The sequence below is a fragment of the Columba livia genome, chromosome Z (genome assembly GCF_036013475.1).
Source record: "Columba livia isolate bColLiv1 breed racing homer chromosome Z, bColLiv1.pat.W.v2, whole genome shotgun sequence".
Classification (NCBI taxonomy): Eukaryota; Metazoa; Chordata; class Aves; order Columbiformes; family Columbidae; genus Columba; species Columba livia.
Genome location: NC_088642.1, coordinates 28,473,760 through 28,493,938, shown reverse-complemented (window position 1 = coordinate 28,493,938; position 20,179 = coordinate 28,473,760). Strand labels below are relative to the sequence as shown.

The 20,179-nt window shown below is 40.9% G+C and overlaps 1 protein-coding gene across 7 annotated transcripts in view; it reads left to right on the top strand.

The window, feature by feature from the left end:
- PDE4D (phosphodiesterase 4D) overlaps nucleotides 1–10,239 on the top strand; it is a 600,515-nt gene extending 590,276 nt beyond the window's left edge. For all 7 annotated transcript variants that reach the window (XM_065045251.1, XM_065045250.1, XM_065045252.1 and 4 more), the window contains 4 exons: nucleotides 3,555–3,709; nucleotides 4,236–4,358; nucleotides 4,858–5,040; nucleotides 5,630–10,239. In XM_065045251.1, the coding sequence (XP_064901323.1) occupies nucleotides 3,555–3,709; nucleotides 4,236–4,358; nucleotides 4,858–5,040; nucleotides 5,630–6,004 (836 nt within the window). In that variant the 3' untranslated portion in view covers nucleotides 6,005–10,239. The remainder of the gene's footprint in view (nucleotides 1–3,554; nucleotides 3,710–4,235; nucleotides 4,359–4,857; nucleotides 5,041–5,629) is intronic.
- Nucleotides 10,240–20,179: the final 9,940 nt, after the last annotated feature.

The window sequence follows — 20,179 nt, the reverse complement described above, 5'->3', positions numbered from 1 at the left end:
TGTTTCAGTGTGTTGGATGTTAACTCCCCTGAAAATTAGATAGTTCAAAATAAATAAAGTTCTATGAGAAAAATGAAGGAAGGTTAAATAAAAATCAGAATAAGCAGAGAACAGTTTGTGTTAGCATCGGAAGCATATGATATGACCAAGAATAGGCATATGTTTTTAAGAAATTTAGAAAACATTTTCTCTTAGCAAACAGACTGGCAGGCAGGCCCATCTCTGCCTCTCCCTGGCTGCCATACTTGGTTTCTGATCTCTGCATACTTATGCAGACTGAGTTTTCCTAGCATGTCCTTGCAGTCTATGGCAAACCCCTTTTTTCTTTTTCTTTTTTTTTGTTTGTTTGTTTGTTTTTGGTATGAGTCTCTTGCTGCCATTCCATGCGTGGAGGCAGAAGCCCTAACGAAATGAGACCCTAATGTCATCTCCAGATTTGAAACCCAGTGCACTTGTTCTGCATTCCTCAAGGCTGTTCTCTGCAGCATTGCATGAACCTTTCCTCATTCTCTACTACTAGAAGAAAAAAGTATTGGCTGCATTGAGCCTAATCATGACACATTTACTGAATGGCTTGTTGCCACCATGTAACCTGCTTTTTATTTCAGTGGCTTATGTTACTATTACAAATGAGTAGCACATTGTAGGTCAGTTCAAGTGCTGTCATATCATGGTATTTCCTCTGCCATCTGACACAACTTAGCCTTCTATGATAGCTGACCTATAAGTGCAGAAGTTAAAATAATATTAATAATCCAAGCACATGAGAAGAAAAAACTATGGAAATGGAAATACTTAATCTTGTGTATTTGACCCATCTGGTTGCACATTTATAGGTATTGTCATTCTCGCACTTGGGTGAATATATTGCACTGGTGCTAGAATAGCATGACCCCAAGTCAGGAGTATAGTTTGGAAAATGGAGCTCCTCTTCTGACTCATTGCTGCTGCACATTCAAATAAGACGTCCACTCTACTTTAGCCTGCATCTAATTTTATTTGCCTTAATGGCCTGAGGGCTGCCCTGTAGTGGAATTCAATTTGATGAGTCATCTGCAAGGACGAGGCTTGGGATGGACTCTAGATTTCTGGTGCTTTGTTGGTAACCAGTGCAGTTCAGCAGCATGGTATAGGAAGAGAGTGAATCAACCTTTGTGCACAAAACAGTGTTTAATACCTAAATTCTTAAAAGTGGACATATGTAAGAAAAGTTTTTATTTGTTTGTTTAATGAGAAATTTGTTTTCATCATATATTGGTGTCGCAAGGGTGCTACAGGAAAATCACCAAGTAGTTCAAGTTTAAGCTGACTAGCCGAAGGGATCAGTAGTGACACATAAAGCTTTCACTTTTAGGCAGACAGTTGAAATTCAGCTAAGTTAGGAGTGATTCTGATGCTGCCTATTAAGTGACTTAGAAGAAATGTCTTGTTTTTCTCAATTTAGATTTTAATAGAGTAGGCTTCTGTGTCAATCAGGTGACATCACCAACTGGAACTGCTGTTGCCAAGCAGAAAGAGGGAAAGGGCTTTTATCCCTTGTGAGTCGCTGTGTGTACAAGGAAGAAAATGTAGGGACAAAGACCATCTAATTTAGGTCTCTCAAATACGAAGTTTTCCTAAGCTCTAGAATATTATTTGATTCCACCTAGGTTTGTTTTCCGGAGAACCTTACAATGTATTAACATTTCACTAAGAAGTACAAGAATACATTTTAAAAAGCATAATAGACTTGCAGTTGCTTAAGTATGTACATATTTGCCATATGTCAGCTCGTTCTTTACAATTAGCCACGTGATATTTCTGACTGTTATTTACCTATATAAGGATTTAAAGTCTGTTTACACAGTTATCTAAAAATCTGATCCCTCTTGAATGCTATGAAAGAACAAACAAATACAAATTTTATTAGCATCACAGGAGATGCTTATTTGATCACTGTAACTCTGCCCTTCCAGACAAATACTCTTGGAGCTTATAATATGTTACAGAGATTACCAAGGGGGAACTTTCTTCCATTTCCAGTTCCATTACAAAGTTCATCACATTTTAGCTCTGTCTAGCTCCAGCCCACCCAAAGTATTTTGTCAGTGTTGAGTTTTTTGCAGTTGGGTCTCATCAGAAGACTGTTTGAAAGGAAAATAAACTAGTTCTGTCTTATTCGTAAGAAAAATAGTAAATACGCAATGTTCGTGAATGTTCGTGAAAGATGAAAGGGAGCTCATTTGACAGACTTGCTTTCTTTTTCCTTTTGCTATTGTGGTTTTGCTGCCATCAGAATAAAGACAGGTAGAGGAAGAGTTTCCTGATTCAAAAGATCAATGTACTCAAGACAGGAGAGGAAGACAGCAGGAGAATGGATATAATGAGACATCTGAATGGATATAATGAGAAACCTGAAGAGCAGAGCTTTTATAGGCACCCCATTGAGCCAGAGGGATTTTAAAACAAAGCTGCTGTAAAAGAAGATAAAGAGGACAAAGAGTAGAATAGACTCATGAGTGGTTAGACTTAGGATAGAACAGCTGTAATAAATAGAAGTAAGTAGCAGCACATGGCAAGTGTGACTGCATAAAAAGTATTTGTTTCTGACAGATTCATTTGCAAGCTGTGTCTTAAAACATACACAAGCTGAGAGCGTGGTATCCCCAGGCAGATGCTAAAGCTGTGCAGAAAATTGTCATATCTGCTTTTATTTGTCAAAGCTGGCTGTTCAGCAGGTCTCAGCAGACAAGTGCAGACCTGTGTGTGTGCCTTAGCACAGGCGTTCCTAGCAAGGTGTATATTATTCTCACAGCTGCATGGGGTGACCAAATTAAGAATACTTCTGTTGAAGAAGGCATCATTACTGCATGAGGCATTGACCATGCTCAAATACAAGGGAGTAGGCAAGGCCCCTGCTTGCATTTTCAAGCCACGTGACCTTCCAAGAAGAAGACCAGAAGCATAACTGTTATCATCCTATTAGCCTCCTCTCTAAATACCAAGCTGCCATGGACTAATTGGCAAAGCATCTGGGTGCCTTAGCTACCTGCAGAAGGACATGGTTTGAAAACCAAGATATGTGCTCTCTGCCTGACCTGCAGCAAAGCCTCAGTTGTGTTTTTCCAGACCTGAGAGCTGGAAACATCAGCTGGAAACATCAAACAATGGAATTTTAGTAGTTGTGATGGGAGAGATGAGAAGAGTAAACATCAGAGTGTATTTTAGTTTAGGTCTGTTTATGCATATAATATTCTCTATGTGTGACCTCATGCAGGTGTGAAAATGTATTCTGAAAAATACCTTCCTTGTATTTTTCCTAACTTGCTACTCCAGGTGCATGAACATGCTTCACTGCAAAGTGATTTCTTTATTTTCCTCAACATACTTCGCCTTGATTTGTTGAGATGTTCAGTCGTTAATTCTGTAACTTTTCATACTGTGTGAACTACATAAACTCTTTCTAGAGGTTCATAAGTAAATTATGTTATGAATGTAATGAATTTGAAAAATCTAAAGGGATTTGGTAGAAGTGCAGGCTTTAGTAACATCCTGCCCTGTGATTGTTATTGCAGATTCTGAACTCGCCTTGATGTACAATGACTCATCAGTACTGGAGAATCATCACTTAGCTGTGGGCTTCAAGCTGCTGCAAGAAGAAAATTGTGACATTTTCCAGAATTTGACCAAAAAACAGAGGCAATCATTGAGGAAAATGGTCATTGACATTGTGAGTTCTGCTTGAAAGTCCCTCTTCCATAGTGCTAGAAAATTGAATAAGAAGGGACAGAAGCATTTTATGATAAATTACATGTCATTAGACCCATAACCAATGAATTAAAAATGTGAAGTTTTATCATGTCATATCCAAATATGAATAGTGGGTTCTTCTCAGTTTCAATAGCTATCTTTTTCTTTTTAGAAGGTATGCAATCCTGCTTCAGTCTGTTTTTGTACTGACATGTATGCTGTTTCACCACCACAGTTAGAAATTTGCTGCCAAATTGATGGTAAATTTAGGCTGATCAGATAATTCTGAACAATTCTGAACAATCATTTTGTCATATTCTAAAAATAACCAAAACACTTACTGGTTTGGACACTAATGGTATGCAGGGCTCAGACCTTTATAATGTATTCAGGCACAGGAGTTAGGAGTTCCCCCCAGAACTGTTTATTTATGTGTTCAACGATTTTTTTCAAAAATCACTGGAATAATTTACTTAGTATTCATTTAATTGTTTGTTTCTTTCAAGGTACTTGCAACAGACATGTCTAAGCATATGAATCTATTGGCTGATTTAAAAACTATGGTTGAAACCAAAAAAGTGACCAGTTCTGGTGTCCTGCTTCTTGATAACTATTCAGACAGGATTCAGGTAAGAAAATTCGTCTGCAAATAGTCGCTTGTATTAACTTACATCCATAATAACATTGGCGTGTGCATTCTGCAGCATGGGTTAGATCTGCTGTCCATGCTTAAACCATGACTCTACCTTCCCTCTACTTCCTCTTTTGTTTCCTACCTGCAACATACTCAGTTTGGTACTGAGTAACACTCTGGGAGAGTAGCAAGGCGCTAGAGTACTTCTGGACTAAATGAGGCTTTGGCCTTCCCTTCAAATTATCAACATGTGATCAGTCTTCTTCTCAAAGATTTTCTGTCATTTATACAGGCAGAAGCTGCAGAAGTGAGGTAATTCATGGCTATTACTGCAAGTGTAAAAAACACCCAACCACCTAAGTTTTTGCTGTTTAGAATAAATCTTGCACTACATGTATTTTCAAGATACTGTTTCACAGCCACTGAAAGTGTAAGTAGAAAAGGAGCTATTTTTCTCCAGTGTAATAACACTGCAGGTGTTCAATCTGTTTTAGGTTCTTCAGAATATGGTGCACTGTGCAGATCTAAGCAATCCAACCAAGCCACTCCATCTCTACCGCCAATGGACAGACAGAATAATGGAGGAATTTTTCCATCAAGGAGATCGGGAAAGAGAGAGGGGAATGGAGATAAGTCCCATGTGTGATAAGCACAATGCATCTGTGGAAAAATGGCAGGTAATTGAATTGAGTAGGCAGTTATATAACACAGTGTGACATTTTAAGAGAAAAGGATGGTCCATAGTCATGTTTTGATTAATTTCTGAATGCAGTATTTCCGTTTTTTCCTCCTAATTAGTTATTTCAGCTTCTGAGTAGTAAGTGAGGGGAGGTGAGATTTTACTGTGCAAGCATGACACATAGAAGGGATTTCATTGCTGTCATGGCTGTCATGATCTGTAATGAAGCATACACATCAAAAGAGAGTATTACACAGCTGTTCATTAGGGTTTCCTTCAAAAGCAGAATTAAATATAAAGCAGCTGTTTGGCTCATTAGATGCATTAGAGTTGTTTGGAATGAAGAGTTCATTTGGAAACAGGTCCTTTCCAAGTCCTTATCTAATATCCTGGATCAGACTTTTGAAATGTAAAAGACCCTATTTACTATATAAAACAGCATGATTTCCTTTCAGTCACCTTTAAGGGTTGTGCATCTACTGTCTCTTACCAGCATTATGTTTCTCATCCTTTGCGTGACTTACAGACATAGTTGTTTATTTCTTTGTGAGTAGGAGCTCATCTTAATTTTGTGTTAATTTAAACAGGTGAGTTTTATAGAATACATTGTTCATCCTCTGTGGGAGACGTGGGCAGATCTTGTTCACCCAGATGCCCAGGATATCTTAGATACACTGGAGAACAATCGAGAATGGTACCAGAGCACAATCCCTCAAAGTCCCTCTCCTGCACCTGATGACCAGGAAGAGGGTAGGCAGGGCCAAACTGAAAAATTCCAGTTTGAACTAACACTGGAGGAAGATGGTGAGTCAGACACCGAGAAGGATAGTGGAAGCCAAGTAGAAGAAGACACCAGCTGCAGTGACTCCAAGACTCTTTGCACCCAGGATTCAGAATCCACTGAAATTCCTCTTGATGAGCAAGTAGGGGAAGAAGTAGAAGAAGAGGAGAACCGGGCATAACCTTGTGTGGTAGAAGACCATTGTCCCGACACATAACAAGACACGGTCTTGTTCTTCTCTCTTGCCATTGCCCTTTCTTTTCCTCTTTCTCTCTGGTTTTGTTTGTTTGTTTGTTTTCTATTTTTATTAGTTTATGGTTTCCAAAGTGTATGTCATATGCTACAACCATGGTCACAACTCGCTGTCATCTGCCAGGACATTTGTTGATCAAAACTGACCTTGATGACTCAGTTTGGCACTCAGGAATATTGTAACCAGAATTTTCACCTTCATGGCATCAGAAAGCTGAGGGGATAACATCCATAAACTATTCTTAATAAGCTCTCCATTTGACAGCTTTTATTAAATAAAGCATAAATTTCCAGAGGAGTACCACCTGCCAACCGAACGCTGGTATGCTTTGATAGTTTTTGAATTCATTGTATTTCACAAGCAAAGCATTGGATAATGTTCATCATCAGAGGAAATGGACAGAAAATAAACTGAGGTTCCTGCTGGAAAACAAATGCACATAAATGATGGGACACAACATGATTCTGTTACCAATAGGAAGATGAGCTGTGGAAATTGAATAATTTTCTAATTTCAAGTCTTCCTGAAATGTGACTGAAGAAAGTGTGGCCCAGTGGGTTGCACTAACCTCTGCGTTTTGTATCATATGTAAAAGAGAGATCTTTTGTAGAGCTTACTTTTATTATTAAATGTACCAAGGTATTATATTTAAAGAAAAACACTTTCAGACTTCATCTGCCACTGGTTATTTTTTTTTCCAAAGAGTAACTTGCAAGTTTTCAGTACAAATCTGTGCTACACTGGATAATACTTTCGGGTTTTTTTTCCTTCCCTTCTTTTTTTTTTTTTTTTTTTTTTTGCACCTTAGAATCTCATGGTAACTTTGAGTTGTAAAAGTATATTATTTTATATATTAGTGAGTTCCATGAATATCCTTTATGTTACATAAAATGCTGTCAGTCTGATGGTTTTTGTTTTGCTTGTTTTTCATCATTTTCCCAAACATCTTAGAGAAACTGACATTGTGCTTTTGCCCTCATAGTGGCCTGATCCTGCCAATTCTGTCTTATTGCAAGAACCAGTCCCAGTGAAACCAACTGGGACATCTAAGATTAGGATTTGCAGGACTAGAGCCCACGAGAAAGGTCATGAATTATTGTCTTAATACAAAATCAGCTGTTTTACTATACTAACAAAATTCATCACTCTGAAACGTGTTTTCCAGGCCATTTGTGGCTGGGACGTATAGACTGCTAAATCAGAACAGGCTAATACAATATATGGGGATATTTGTTCTGGTGAAAAAAGCGTTAGTGTAATATTTCAAATTTTGACTCTCTTAATAACTTTTTATCTCTGTCAAGCTATCTAGTTAAACCATTTACTAATCTGAGATGTGTATAACATAAAAATAATGATCAGCATTATTTTTCATGTCTGTTGCAAGAAGAGCCAAATCGATCTTTTTATGTTTTTAAGTAAAATAATGAGAACTGTCATTTACTCTGCATTATTTCAATATCAGATCTTTCATCCTCTATTCAGCTTGTGCTGAGGGAATTGTGCTTTTCAGTTTGGTTGGTACTGAAAGCTTCTGTAACTTGAGAAGTTAAAGGGAGGTAGGAGTTCGTATTTGTTATTTTCCAGTCGTGTTGTTTGGTTAAATGAAAGAAGAAGAAATTTTATTTTCTCCACTTTACTCTCTGTTAAAATTGTACTTTTAAGTGTAGAAGATGAGAAATAGTTGCCTAGGGAAAACAGCAGACTCCCACTTTAAAATTCTGATAAAATGACAATAGAAGATGATTTCTTAACAAAAGAAGATAGCAACAGCCATTATTTTCCCTTGGATTAATTTTGTAGTAAATTTGCAGATATGAATACAGGTATTTTTTTAAGTGTCTGAGATCTAGAAAAAACCCTCTTCAAAAAAATGATTTGCTAATAATTCAGCTTTTAAATGCATTTTGCATTCTTCTGTATCCAAGTCATAATTGTCTCTACCTTTAACCCTCACAGGGCCTTAGTACAGATGGTGGTGAAGGAAGAACGAGAATGTAGAGAACTCATGCATTTTTTTTCAGTTTCTGACTCTGTTGTTGTTGTTGTTGTTGTTGTTGTTGATTGCTTCTTCCTGAACCTGAGACATCTAAAAATCTTTTCAATCCCCAAGAGTGCCTGGAACCTTATAATGGAAAAGCAATACAAATTACAAAATAACCAGTAGGGACCTGAAAAGGTTTTGTGTGTGCACTAATTGAAAGTAAATGAAAAGAATAAAATCATATTGTGAAATATACACCCATACATGTGGACAATCAAATAGTAGAAAATTATATAATTCCTTAGAGACAGGGATATAATGCACTGTACAATCTTTTTTTTCCTCTTTTGCCAAAGTGTGTTTTAGCATTGCACACTGCTTTAAAACAATACAATTTACAAGTGGCTTTTATGTGTTCCAAATATTTTTGCCATAAGAAAATGCAGTGAGTTGGTATTGAGTGGGGGAAAAAATAAAATTCACCTTGCTTATAACAGTACAATTTAGCTTGCAAGTTACTGTACTCAATAACGCTGTATTTGGATTCGTAAATTGTTTTGTGTCTTTACTAAAAAACTATAATGAAAGACTATAGATAGAATAAATAACATTCAGAAGTTTAAAAAACTTGAATGAAATGGATTTTACAGAAAGTTTTGACAGTTCTTTTCAAATGCATTATTTATTTTATTTGTGCCATGCATTTTTCTCACCAAATGACCTTACCTGTAATACAGTCTTGTTTGTCTCTGTTTACAACCATGTATTTATTGTAATGTACATACTGTAATGTTAATTGTAAATTATCAGTTCTTATTATAACATCATCCTTGTCAGGGTGGTGTTGCTGTATTTGGAAACTCTTGGTGAGAGAATGATTATTGTGTATACATATTCCTTGTACATTTTTTCTCCTGTAATATATTCTGTGTCACCTTAGAGCTTGTTTATGGAAGATTCAAGAAAAGTATAAAATACATAAAGATATATCAATAAAAAAAGCTGCAGGTCTTTGGTCCCAGGGCTGTGCCTTAACTTCAAACAATATTTTCTTCTGTTTTGCTGCATTTGAAAGTAAGGTAGCTGTGGGGCTAGGGCTGGGCATTTCTACCATGTTTTTAGATGCCAACTGATGGGTTTACTCATACGAGCTGATATGCATGATACTATAATGAGCTTTCATTCATGACCCTACTGGAAGTTCAAGCTTTTCCAGCATTGCAATATAAATGCATTGCCTCTGATTATATTTTTACAGGCTATCATCAGGGATTACTGCAGCCATTTTTTGCTCTTAAAAAAAAAGAAAAAAAAAAAGAAAAAAATTCAGTACTGAATTGCACTCAAACAGCTTTGGAAAGCATCTCTAATAAGCATTTGTTTTTAATGCGTATTGGGAAATTGAATGATGGTAATAAAAAGGGTATATGTGATAGACTTTTACAATTATCTGTAATATCCCTTGTTTAATTTAGTAGCACAAATTATCACTGTGCAAGCAGACCATAACAACAAAAGAAAACTTTCATCTTGGAAATGTTTCCCAACACCAATATTAGTGTTATAAGCAGCCAAAGTTTGGTTTTATATAAATGTATCTAAGGCTTTGTACAGCTATGTATAGCATAATGCACTAGATCTACAGGAGAGTGGTATACCTTTAGATCTTGTAATAACACTATTAGGTTTGCAGGTTGGACTGAGTATCTCTTGTTGTTTGACTTGTCACATTGCTCCAGACTACGTAGATCTGAAATCAGTGACTTTGCCAGAGAGAGGTAAATACCTCTTCTCCATTCCAGCGATGCCCAGCCCTTGTAGCGTGCAACTTCTTTGTGAAAGGAGAGATTCTTTTTCAAGGAAAAACAGAGCCTCCTTTTTGACACAAACTGTAGATTATAGCAGCCCTGGCCCAAAGGAAATCGACTGATTTTGTTTTAAACGGTATAAAAGGGACACTATAACAGCAGAAATCCTGAACAATTTTTCATTATTGTGTTAATTTGATTTTTCTTTTGGGGATGTCTTGAGAGTGGCAACTTGTGTGACATTGCACATGACTATTCTTTCACTGGCTTCTTAGCCTCTCTTACAACATAGGGGATAGTATTGTACATCAATACCTTCATATGAAATTTTTATATGCAATGGAAATAAAAGCATGGATTGATTCTGCCTAGTTACTGTATTTGCTTTTCTTTTGCAATTTTTTTTTTTTTTTACATACATCCCATAGTTATGACATCTTAAGAGGAAGCATATTTCCAGAATAATTTGATTACCATATTTTTATTATCATACTGTTTTGCATAGATAATACAAAATAGATGTGGGGGCAAATCAAAAGAGTCAGTCGAATGTGGTATTTTGTAAAGAAGTCTAATCCACAAAGGTGCTATGCAGCTATTTAGAGAGGTGTTCAATCTCAGTTTTTGGGAAATTCTGCCATTAGTTTCAGTGGCAAAAGCAGCTTATCCTGAGAAAATAAAACTTTAGCTTTAAAGAAACAAAGAGACTAGATTGCCTAAAGCAGTAGTGTGCTGGGATACCACAAAGAGAAAGAAAAACTTTGGTACCATAGTTAAATATTGACCAGACAATGTTAGCTCTAAATGGATGACAAAAGTTTGGGTTTTTTTTTTCTAAATAAAATTCATATATGACAGCTGTTGTCTTGAGGAAGAAATGTAGTCTTAATTCAGGTCCAGCTGTTGAAGGGGCTTTCAATGCATCTCTCTTTGATCAGAGTGAGTGTTTTTATCTAGGAGGCTGGTTGGTTGCTTAACTGAAAGTGCTTTCTGATTGAATAAAAAAGAATTCAATGTCCAGTTCTTCCTTAAGTCTCTTAGATCTTTCTTTGTACTTGGGGTTAGTTTGCAAGGAGTACCAATCCTTAGGACTCATTTTTAATCAAACCTTGGTGGCAGAAGCAGGTGGTGCCTGTTGCTCTCCACAGGCTCATCCTCTCACATTCCTGGCAGCCTTAATGGGAAAATGGTTTGCATACGTCATGGCTATTATGAAGGGAAGCAGGAATCCTAAATTCCTGATGGTATTACTAAAACTTTTTCAGTAAGAAGCTCAGGTACCACAGCTGTGCATGTGGTGAGCCTGAAGCTGGCAGGATTAGCCCACTGCTTCCTGCGTCCTCTGGCAGCACTTCGTCAGTCTCTGCGCATGCCTATCTGAATAGGCAAGTTTCAGAGCAAAACCAAAATGGATCCCCCGCTTCACCACACTCAGCTGCTGCTATAGGAGTTTAATGTATTTTTGAACAAATGGCGTATTTATTTCCTAATGAAACAAATAGTATGAATAGCTGCAGCTTTGTTTGCTTGATCTCTCCTGCATGGAAGACAAAAGTCGCAGCTGCTAGCATGCATAGTATTTACTGCAATTATGAGCCAAATTGCTTTACTAGCTGTCAATAATCTTGTTTAGTTTTTCCAGGAAAAAAAAAGTATATATATATATATATATAATATAAAGGTTCAAAGATGTTGTAAAAGCCTTTAGTTTGTTCAATGTAGTGTAGCCTGCAGAGTAAAGAAAAACTCCAGCTTCATCCTGTCAAACTGGTTGAGAAATCTACAAAAGTAATAAAGGGGTATATGAAGTCCAAACAGAAATCAGAGTGACAAATTGGAAGCAAAAACTGGACAGGAAGAAATACCCTTCAACTAAAACAATCTTATCAAAAGCAATCTCATGACTTAGATATGGACATTGGGAGAACTGAGTTTGATTCTGTCTCAGTTCCCCAGGTACCAAGCTGTATTTCTTTCTCCTTCTCGCAAAGCTAGCACTTTGAAGCCCTTTGAGTTATTGTGACACTAAGAACTACATATGCGTTTAAGGTGGAGTTTTAGAAAGTAAAAAATGGTTTGATACCATGCAGAATTTAACACAGCCTTAGACGCTGAAAATATCAGATGACTATCTCTGCTAAACAAGCCCTTAGAATAAGAGGAGGATGACGATGACAACATCATACCTGGGTAAATACCCCTTAGTGATTGTGAGAGGGAGACAATACAGGACGTGTGGCCCAGATAGCATTAACTGTCTGGCGCTGAAAAGCTGTGCAGAAAGAAACACAGATCAGAAACTCAGCAGTCATGTGGCATGTTTACCTTCAAACACCGAACTTCTCGCCCCCACCAGCCCTCATCCTGTCCTCCTTCAGCACCCATGGAGTTCAGATGCTTACAATATTGGCATCTCTAATATGCAGAAGAGACCATAGTTTATCCGAAGAAGGCTGGAAAAGAAAATTCAGGTTATGCAGCACATAAAGTCAAAGTACAGTTGGCATGTGTGTTGTACATGTTTAGGAGTTGGCCTAAGGCAAAAGCCTATGAGACAGTTAAATGGGCCTTTAAAACTTCAATGCCTTCTCATAGCTGAAACTATCCAGAAAATGAATACTCAAAATCACTTATGAACTCAAGTTTTCAAAACCTTCACTGACTGCAGTGTTGACCAAACTAAGAGCTGTGCATAGCCCTTTGCATTCTCAGACTGTGGTTGGTGTTTTACATTAGCTGTCTCGACCACAGACAGGGGTAGAACTCCTAAACTGTGGTTAGTCAAAGCCTGATACAAAGCCTGCTTGACACAAGGGATCCCTTGTGTGCAGAGGCATTGAGAAGTGCCTCTCCTCTAATGAAAAGAGCAGGACCAGCTGATGTAGCTGCCTTGATAATTCAGGTGGCTGTGGACCTCTGCTGACAACTGGGTTTTTTACCGGGTCCCACATAAAACAGTTATTTGGTTTAGGATCTTTGCTATGACATGGAAAGGGAACAGAAGTGCGCTCTGAAGTCTTAAAATTGTATACATTTATTTATTGCATGTACCACAAAGACAAAGCCTGCAGCAAACAAAGGAGCAGCTCTAACCCTGCTTCAAAGCAATCTTAATTGATCTCTTGCTTTCTCTCATTCCCTTCTGTATACTGGGGTAGTATGTCTCTAATAACCACATGCATCTGGTATAAAGACTGTGTGACACATTTATCAGGTGAGAGACTATGAAGGAATCAATCAGTGACACAGCTTGTGTGCAATGATGCTGTGCTGATGGCAGCTGTAGAGAAATCTCCCTTACAAAGCTGTGCCTCTTAAAGGGAAAATAATAAAGCTTGAGAAGCAGTAAATGGGAGACTATTTAAATAACCTTTATTTGAATCACAGTGTTCAGGTTTGGAAATGAGATTGGAGATGCAGTTTGAGGGGAAAAAAATGCCATGGAAAAATAAGTTAACAATCTGGAATCTTTCTGTCTAGCTGGATTCCAGGAACTTGACCTATTTATCTTACCCAAGAGAAGATTAAGATATGGTTTGATCATGTGGTGACAGAAATCTGATAGTCCCTCAGACCACTTTTTTGTCTAGCAGGTAAAGCCAGCTGCTGGAAGCTGGAAGCTGGCGTGTGATAAATTCAGGCTGCATGATGGAGCAGCTGCATCAGCTGGTCTCGTTCACTCTTTGTACTTACAAGTACCTCACTGGGGACCAGGACCTGAGGAAATGTCACCATTACAAGGCAGGGATGTGCTGTGTGTGCTGGGAGCTGCACACACAGCTTAATGTCACAGGTCCTACCCTTAAGGGTACTTAGTGATATGTGCAATTCACTTTGGTTTAGCTTTGCTTAAGAATGGCTGGTCCTTTGGCAAATGATGGGTGGGGGTGTGGAGTGAAGGAGAGGGAGATGCTCTTTGAAAGGGCTTTTTCTATTACACTAGTTTTCAAACCATAAAGCAGTAGGGTTATTTATTGCAAAATAGCGAAGTATTTTCTTTGCAGGGAAAAAGCTTTCTGTCTCTATTTATAGTAACAGTCTCCAGTCTGAGCTGATATTCTTGTTTAACCTTCTGTGTTGTTTGGTTCCTTCCACACATGCTTATAGGAGGAAAAGGACACGCTGGATTTAGGGGTGCTGGTAGTCACATCCCTCCTAATGCCAGTGTGGGGTCCTGGACTTGTGAGCCACATGGGGAAGGGAGATGGGGCTGCAGCACTCTGACCATTGCATTGTGGCTGTCCACAGCAGCTCTTGTGTGTCACCCTGCATTAACAGCATGACCTTGGCCCTGTTTTCCTGGTCTGTATTCAGGCAGTGGGGTATAATTGCACGTGTGCCTCCCTCTGTTTCTTTAATGTGCACAACCCTCATCAGCTGTGCCGCCAGTGAGGTGAGTGTGTTCAAAAGGACTGGGCTGGTCTGCTTCTTGTACCCAAAATAGGGGTTTGGTTTACCTTCTCCTCCCATCATCAGGTAGCTGAGTTTGACAGGGTTGGTTCACTGTGTTAGTCAACATGGCTGTGTCCAGCCAGGGGAGAAGACACTTCTGTTGCAGGAAGGGATGGGTGCAGCTCATGGAGGCAGGCTCCTGCTGTCTGCTCTTGCGTATGACAGCTGTGTGCACAGATGTGTGCAATTAGTGCGCATTTTCGAACACGTGTCTTTCGTTACATGTACATCAGGTAACTTCACATTTGGATGGCCTCACCAGCTCCTGGAGCTTGCACTTCATGTACTGCTCTTCCCCCTCTCTAAGGAAGGCAACTACAGCTCTTCTTCAGCAGCTGCAAATCCTTCCTCCTGTGCTCAGTGTGTGAGCACTGAGCACGCTTCCTCAGAGTGCTCAGACACTCCCCACAACCAACAACTGGAGCATGGCCTGGTCTCTTCTCCCAGTTTCTTGCTCTCTGGGTGACACCACAGGGAAGTCCCTGTGGGACTCTGCTTCTAGTGCTGGGAAAAACTCCCCCTGGCCAGCAGGAAGGTTTTGCAGTTTGTCCAGAGACGTGCCAGAGCATTGTGCTGGGCTGCGTGATGATTGTGGTGTCACAGCATCCCATCTCGGAGGCTTGCAGGGACTCCTTCTCAGCAGGAGGTGAACACTTGACATAAACAATTATGCCTTTCTGCAAGCCACAGAGCTTATGATGCTGGTTGTCTTCTGCTCTGGTGTTTTTCCTGAAGTTCCCAGCTGAGCCTACTCCTGAATGGTAGGTACATATGTGGGGTTTTTCTCTCCCAGCTGGCTGCTTTTTGTGTAACTATTAGAAATTTAGGCTCTTCAGTGGGGTCTAATTCGGCTCAGGGGTTCAAAAGTTAGAAGACAGCTGTGTAGGCAGCTGATATTAATGTGTGGGTGTGTTTCATGGCAGCGAGGGGCACAGGGACCCACTCCACTGCTTACAAAGAGCAGTCATCTCCTGGACCCCAGAGGAAAGAGCTGCTTTGCCAGAGGCATCATTTCCTTGGCATGCACTGTCCAGGAAAGAAGCATAATAGTTCCCAGTGCATCTCAAATACTAAGGAATGGCAGATGCCCTCCTGAGGGGCTCTGCCTCCTATCCCCCAGAACCAGGCAGCTGTGAGAAGGGCCAAGGTGTCTTGTGGAATGGGAAGAGGATCAGAGCAGTGAGTGCCACCTTCCATTATGCTTCCATTTAATTAAACAAGTTAGTGTGTGTATGTAGAAAGAGCATGCTTAGGATACAGTAGGTGTCAGCTGTATTTTGTTGTCGTTGTTTTTGGTTTAGTTTGTGGTTTTGTTTGTTTGTTTTTGTGAGCATACTTTTTTTTTTAGGAGAAAAAAATATCTGTAACACCTCCAGTTTTGCTGCACGTCACTGATATAAGCCACCCTCATGCGCAATCAGCTAATGAGATCTCAGTGAAACATATCAAAAATGGTCTGTCTGGGATTGCCTTGAGGTTGAGCATGAAACTCTCATGGAAACACACGTCAGGAAAGAGAAGGGGGAAATGTTTCAAGGAAATTTAGAGAAAAACGGGAAAAAAAGTTGAAAAGGAGATTATTACAATCTGGCACAGGGTTTTTACACTACTTAGCAGGGATACAACCTCCTGCTGTGTCCTCTGATGTCCATGGCCCCCCAGTGCTGTAGGCACCTGGGTCTCCATGCTGAAAAGCTGTGCAGGAGCTGGGAGGACTAAGGACAGAGGGGAAGAAAAGGGAGAAATCCAAGGAACAAAGCCTTATTCAAAAAACGTCTCAACCACTGTTGCTCTGGAAAGGATGAAAGAGCTACAAATCTCAACCAAAACCCCCTACTGTGATTGCAGGCTGTCATGTACCAGTGTTTCAGGCTGTGCAGTTGCTCTCCTGCTTGTGTAGTGCTGCAGCAGACTTCCCCGAGCTCAGCCAGAATAGCTGCTCATTGCTAAATGCAGCCTATAGGTTGGGGTGCCAGCTGCTCTGAAATCATCAGAGGCATGGGTCCCCCTGCAAAACCACCAGTGCCTGAGGCTGAAATGCACCTCCAAAAGTCTCCCAGGTGGTACCAGCAGCAGCTGTGGTGGGAGGGAAACCTGCTGTGTGCCTGTGGGTTGCCCCAGAGCACCGCTGACTGCACCGCCCCCTCGCTTGGAGCCAGCCAGCACAGGACAGAGTGGTCTGTATATTTAAAGGATCTTTAAATCCTGCTTCCAAAATGGCAGCAGAGTCCTATGCTGTCTGCAGCAAACTGCAGCGACTCACCTGCAACAGCCAACAGCACTGCAAGGTCAGGGCAGATGTGGTGCCAGGCAGTGTGCCCACAGCAGGGCCACAGGAACCATCCTGTGCGTCCTGTGGGAGCCATAAGACTCAGGTTGTCTCCTAGTGCCCTCCTCCATGCTTAATAATTAGTATGAGTGAGCACCATTAGTATTCAAACAATTTATCCACTAGACTGTCCAAGCTGAAAGAGCCTTTAGTGGCATGACTTGTAACTGAACTTGTCCTGTTGTGTTTTGTTTTGTTTTTTCCCCTGCAGGTGGGCAAAGCAACTCTCAAATTCATATTTACTAGAAGTATTTGATAGCATTGTCCCTTTTTTTACCACCAAAATGCCTTGTGCAAGCCCCACCTTCATAAATATTAACACCTGCTGGTGCTTCTCACTGTTCTGCTGCTGTCCAGGGATGCCCTTTTAAAATATGTTGCTGCAGATCCCATTCAGCCCTCGTGTCTGACTCAGGTGGCCTCAAGCCTCAGGCCTTCTGCTTCACTGGATTTGCCAGTCCCAGCACTCTGCAAGCAGGGACACTGCAGAGGCCCTGGCGCTGTTTTCCCATGGGACAGCTGCAGCAGCAGTGCTGGAGCTCCTCTGCTCCAGATGGGTTCTTGCACAAGCTGCCAGGCAGGAGGAAGCCTGGGTGGCAATGCAGGATGTTTCTCTGGCAAGTTGATGGGCTGCCAACATCCTCAGGGCTTCCTGTTTGGTGAGCAGCAAGAATCACAACTGTGTGTAACGGTGATGTTGTGTGGGGACTAGCTGCGGGTTACAGGGAGCAGGGTGAGGTTTTGGGCTATCTGTGCTCTTGCTTAACCCCAGCCAACTTTAAAAGCCTGGTGGTGTATTTTCAGATAAATTTGGACAATTTTCTGCTGCCTCTCTGCAGAGTCCTGCAGCTCTCCTTGTAGTCACAGCCCTCCCTAGCAACACTAATGGTGTTTTTTCCTGGGGAACAGATGTTAGGGTTTGGCTCCTTTCAACAAAAGGTGTCCTCACAGTGGTACTCAACCTTCCCTCTGCTGTACTGGATTCAGGGAGAACAGAGGTGAAATCCCAGTGCCTTCCCTTCATCTCCCAGCAGCTGCCCAGTAGCAGGCAGTGGGTTCCCACTGCTTTTTGGGCACAGGTCTAGCACCCATGGGAACCTCACTGCAGGGGCACCGCCAGCTGCACAATGACCCCAGGCTGCACAACCTGCTGCCATTCTGCTTGTGCAGGACTGTGGAGGAGTGACTGGGCTGGTCACTGGCTGCTGCAATGGTATTTTGTATGTTCATGGCAGACAGGAAATGTTGCTTTGGGCAAAAGATAACCTCTACACGTTCACTTCAGTATAGAGCAGCATATTATTGTGAAAAAAAAGATCAACAGGTGAAAAGAAAAAAAAACAGGCTTCATACCCAAAACTCCATATTGCATTTCATATATCATTATGGGGCTAGTTTGTACGTGGCCTGATAGAGTCATATACAGACCACTCTGCCTCTGATAAATTGAAATATCCTCTACAGGGTGGAGTTTTGTGCCTGACTTCAAAAAAAGGGAGGGAAGGGGCATTTAATTGTGGGTCTCTGGAAATCCAGTGAATTACTCTGAAAGCATTAGCGAGAGTGGGTATGAATCACTCCTTTCTCCTTCGTGCTGCTTCAGCTGAACTGCTCCAGTGTTCAGCTTCATTAATAATTAATACAGTGGAGAAGCAGAGCTCAGCCGCATTGTCTTCTGTCACAGCCAAAGGGGAGAGCCTGTCTGCAGATCTGCACAGCCACTCTTACGTCAAAGCTCTGGAAAGGACAGCTGGGTGCACAAGGGAAGTAAACAAAATCCGTGCCTCTTGGTGTAGCTAACAGTGGTAGGTGAGAAAGGTGAGTGCACCATCCAAGGTGAAGTGAAGGTTCCCCAGGAGAAGGAAACAAGCATGAAATAGAAAACACAACCTTGACATCTGCAGCAAGGATCACACAGCAACATAATCACACTTGTTAGAGCAGAGGGAAGCACAGGGACCCTGACGATCCCTTATTTAACAGCTAAAAAAAGCCTGAGTTTGTTCATGAGGCAGGTTACAGCAACATGAAGGACTAGGCAACCACTGGTAGCCTGTGACTTCCTGGACCTGCTCTCTTGAAAGTGCCCAGCTGCGCTGCTTGCCTGGCCCACACCTCCCACCTGGGCATCCATGGGCAGGGCTGATGGATGAGGCAAGGCAGTGCAGGGGGGCATAATTCGGGCTGAAGAAGCATTTCCCAGTGAGTATCTGAATGCAGACTATGATGGTGGATGGGTGGATACTGGGAGCACCCTTATAGTAGAGGTAAGGCTTTGTGTCCAGAAAATGTTTAGAGAGAGGGGCCACAGCTTGCTCACAAGACAAGGGAGGAACCTCCTGCTGTCACAGTTCTGGGATGTGGAAAGGAAAAATTCCTTGGCAGAACATCTGTGGGACAGCTCCTGTAGTGTAAATCGGACCCTGGTGAACAGCAGTGGTGAAGAGATTAACCAGGGGCATGGCAGATTTGGATCCTATTTTAGTCCATCTACAATTTATTTCATCATCTCACCAAGAATAAAGTAGCAACTTCTGATACAGAAGGAAGTTAACATCTGCTTACTGTGAGCAATATCTGTGTCAAGGTGGTGGGTTGGTGTTTTGTCATTGGCTAACAAACTTCAGTACAGCATGGGGTTTGTTGTATATGTCTATGAGTTAAGGCTTTCCAAATAAGATTTTACCTTACAGAAATCACTATTGCTTACTGAACTCTTGCAACTAGTACCTTAGGAAAGCTTATTATATTTCTATCAGTGAGACGTGTATAGAATAATCTATGCTTGGTGTGAAAAAAAAAGTATTCATATGTATATATACTCATATATATGTCTATATACACATCCCTTTTTTTACTTGTTGAGAAGGGGTAGCTCTGTGTGGGTGAAGATGTTTCTCTTATGGAGTAGTTGCACCAAGCAGAACAGAGTTGCCCCACACAGCTCATTAATGCCGAGGCTACTGAGCCCATGTGGAGCAATTTGAGCAGTTATCAGGAGTGAACGTCTGGTCAGGCTGTCTATAAAAAATGACCTTCCTTGCAATAGTGTCAACAGGAAAGAACATATGCAAGTTTATTGACAGCTTCGATGCAAAGCCTGCTGGCTTCAACTAAGCTCACCACTGGCAGCCATGCAAGCTATAGTGGGGGACTATGCACTGGTGTTGCTGGTCCCTCTGTTCGAGCTCTGCTGGGAAGGCGTGGATGGCTGGGGCATAGAAGTGCAGTCCTGACCCACCATTCCCCTTGCTCTAGACACAATCAGCAAAATGCACATGCCCTGGAAACAAGATTTAAGACAATTAGGTATCTAAACACAAGTAATTATAAACACACACAAAAGCTAAGATGTTCCTGTGTTATATATGAGGAACACAACTCAGACATTCCTTAAAATTGCTTTCAATAACAGAGCCATGGGAAAATCACTCAACAGAACTAACTCTGCCCGGACTTCAAAAGTATTCCAGACACTGCATATTGGAATGATCAGGAAAGTCTTGGATCAAACAGGTGATGAAATCTTA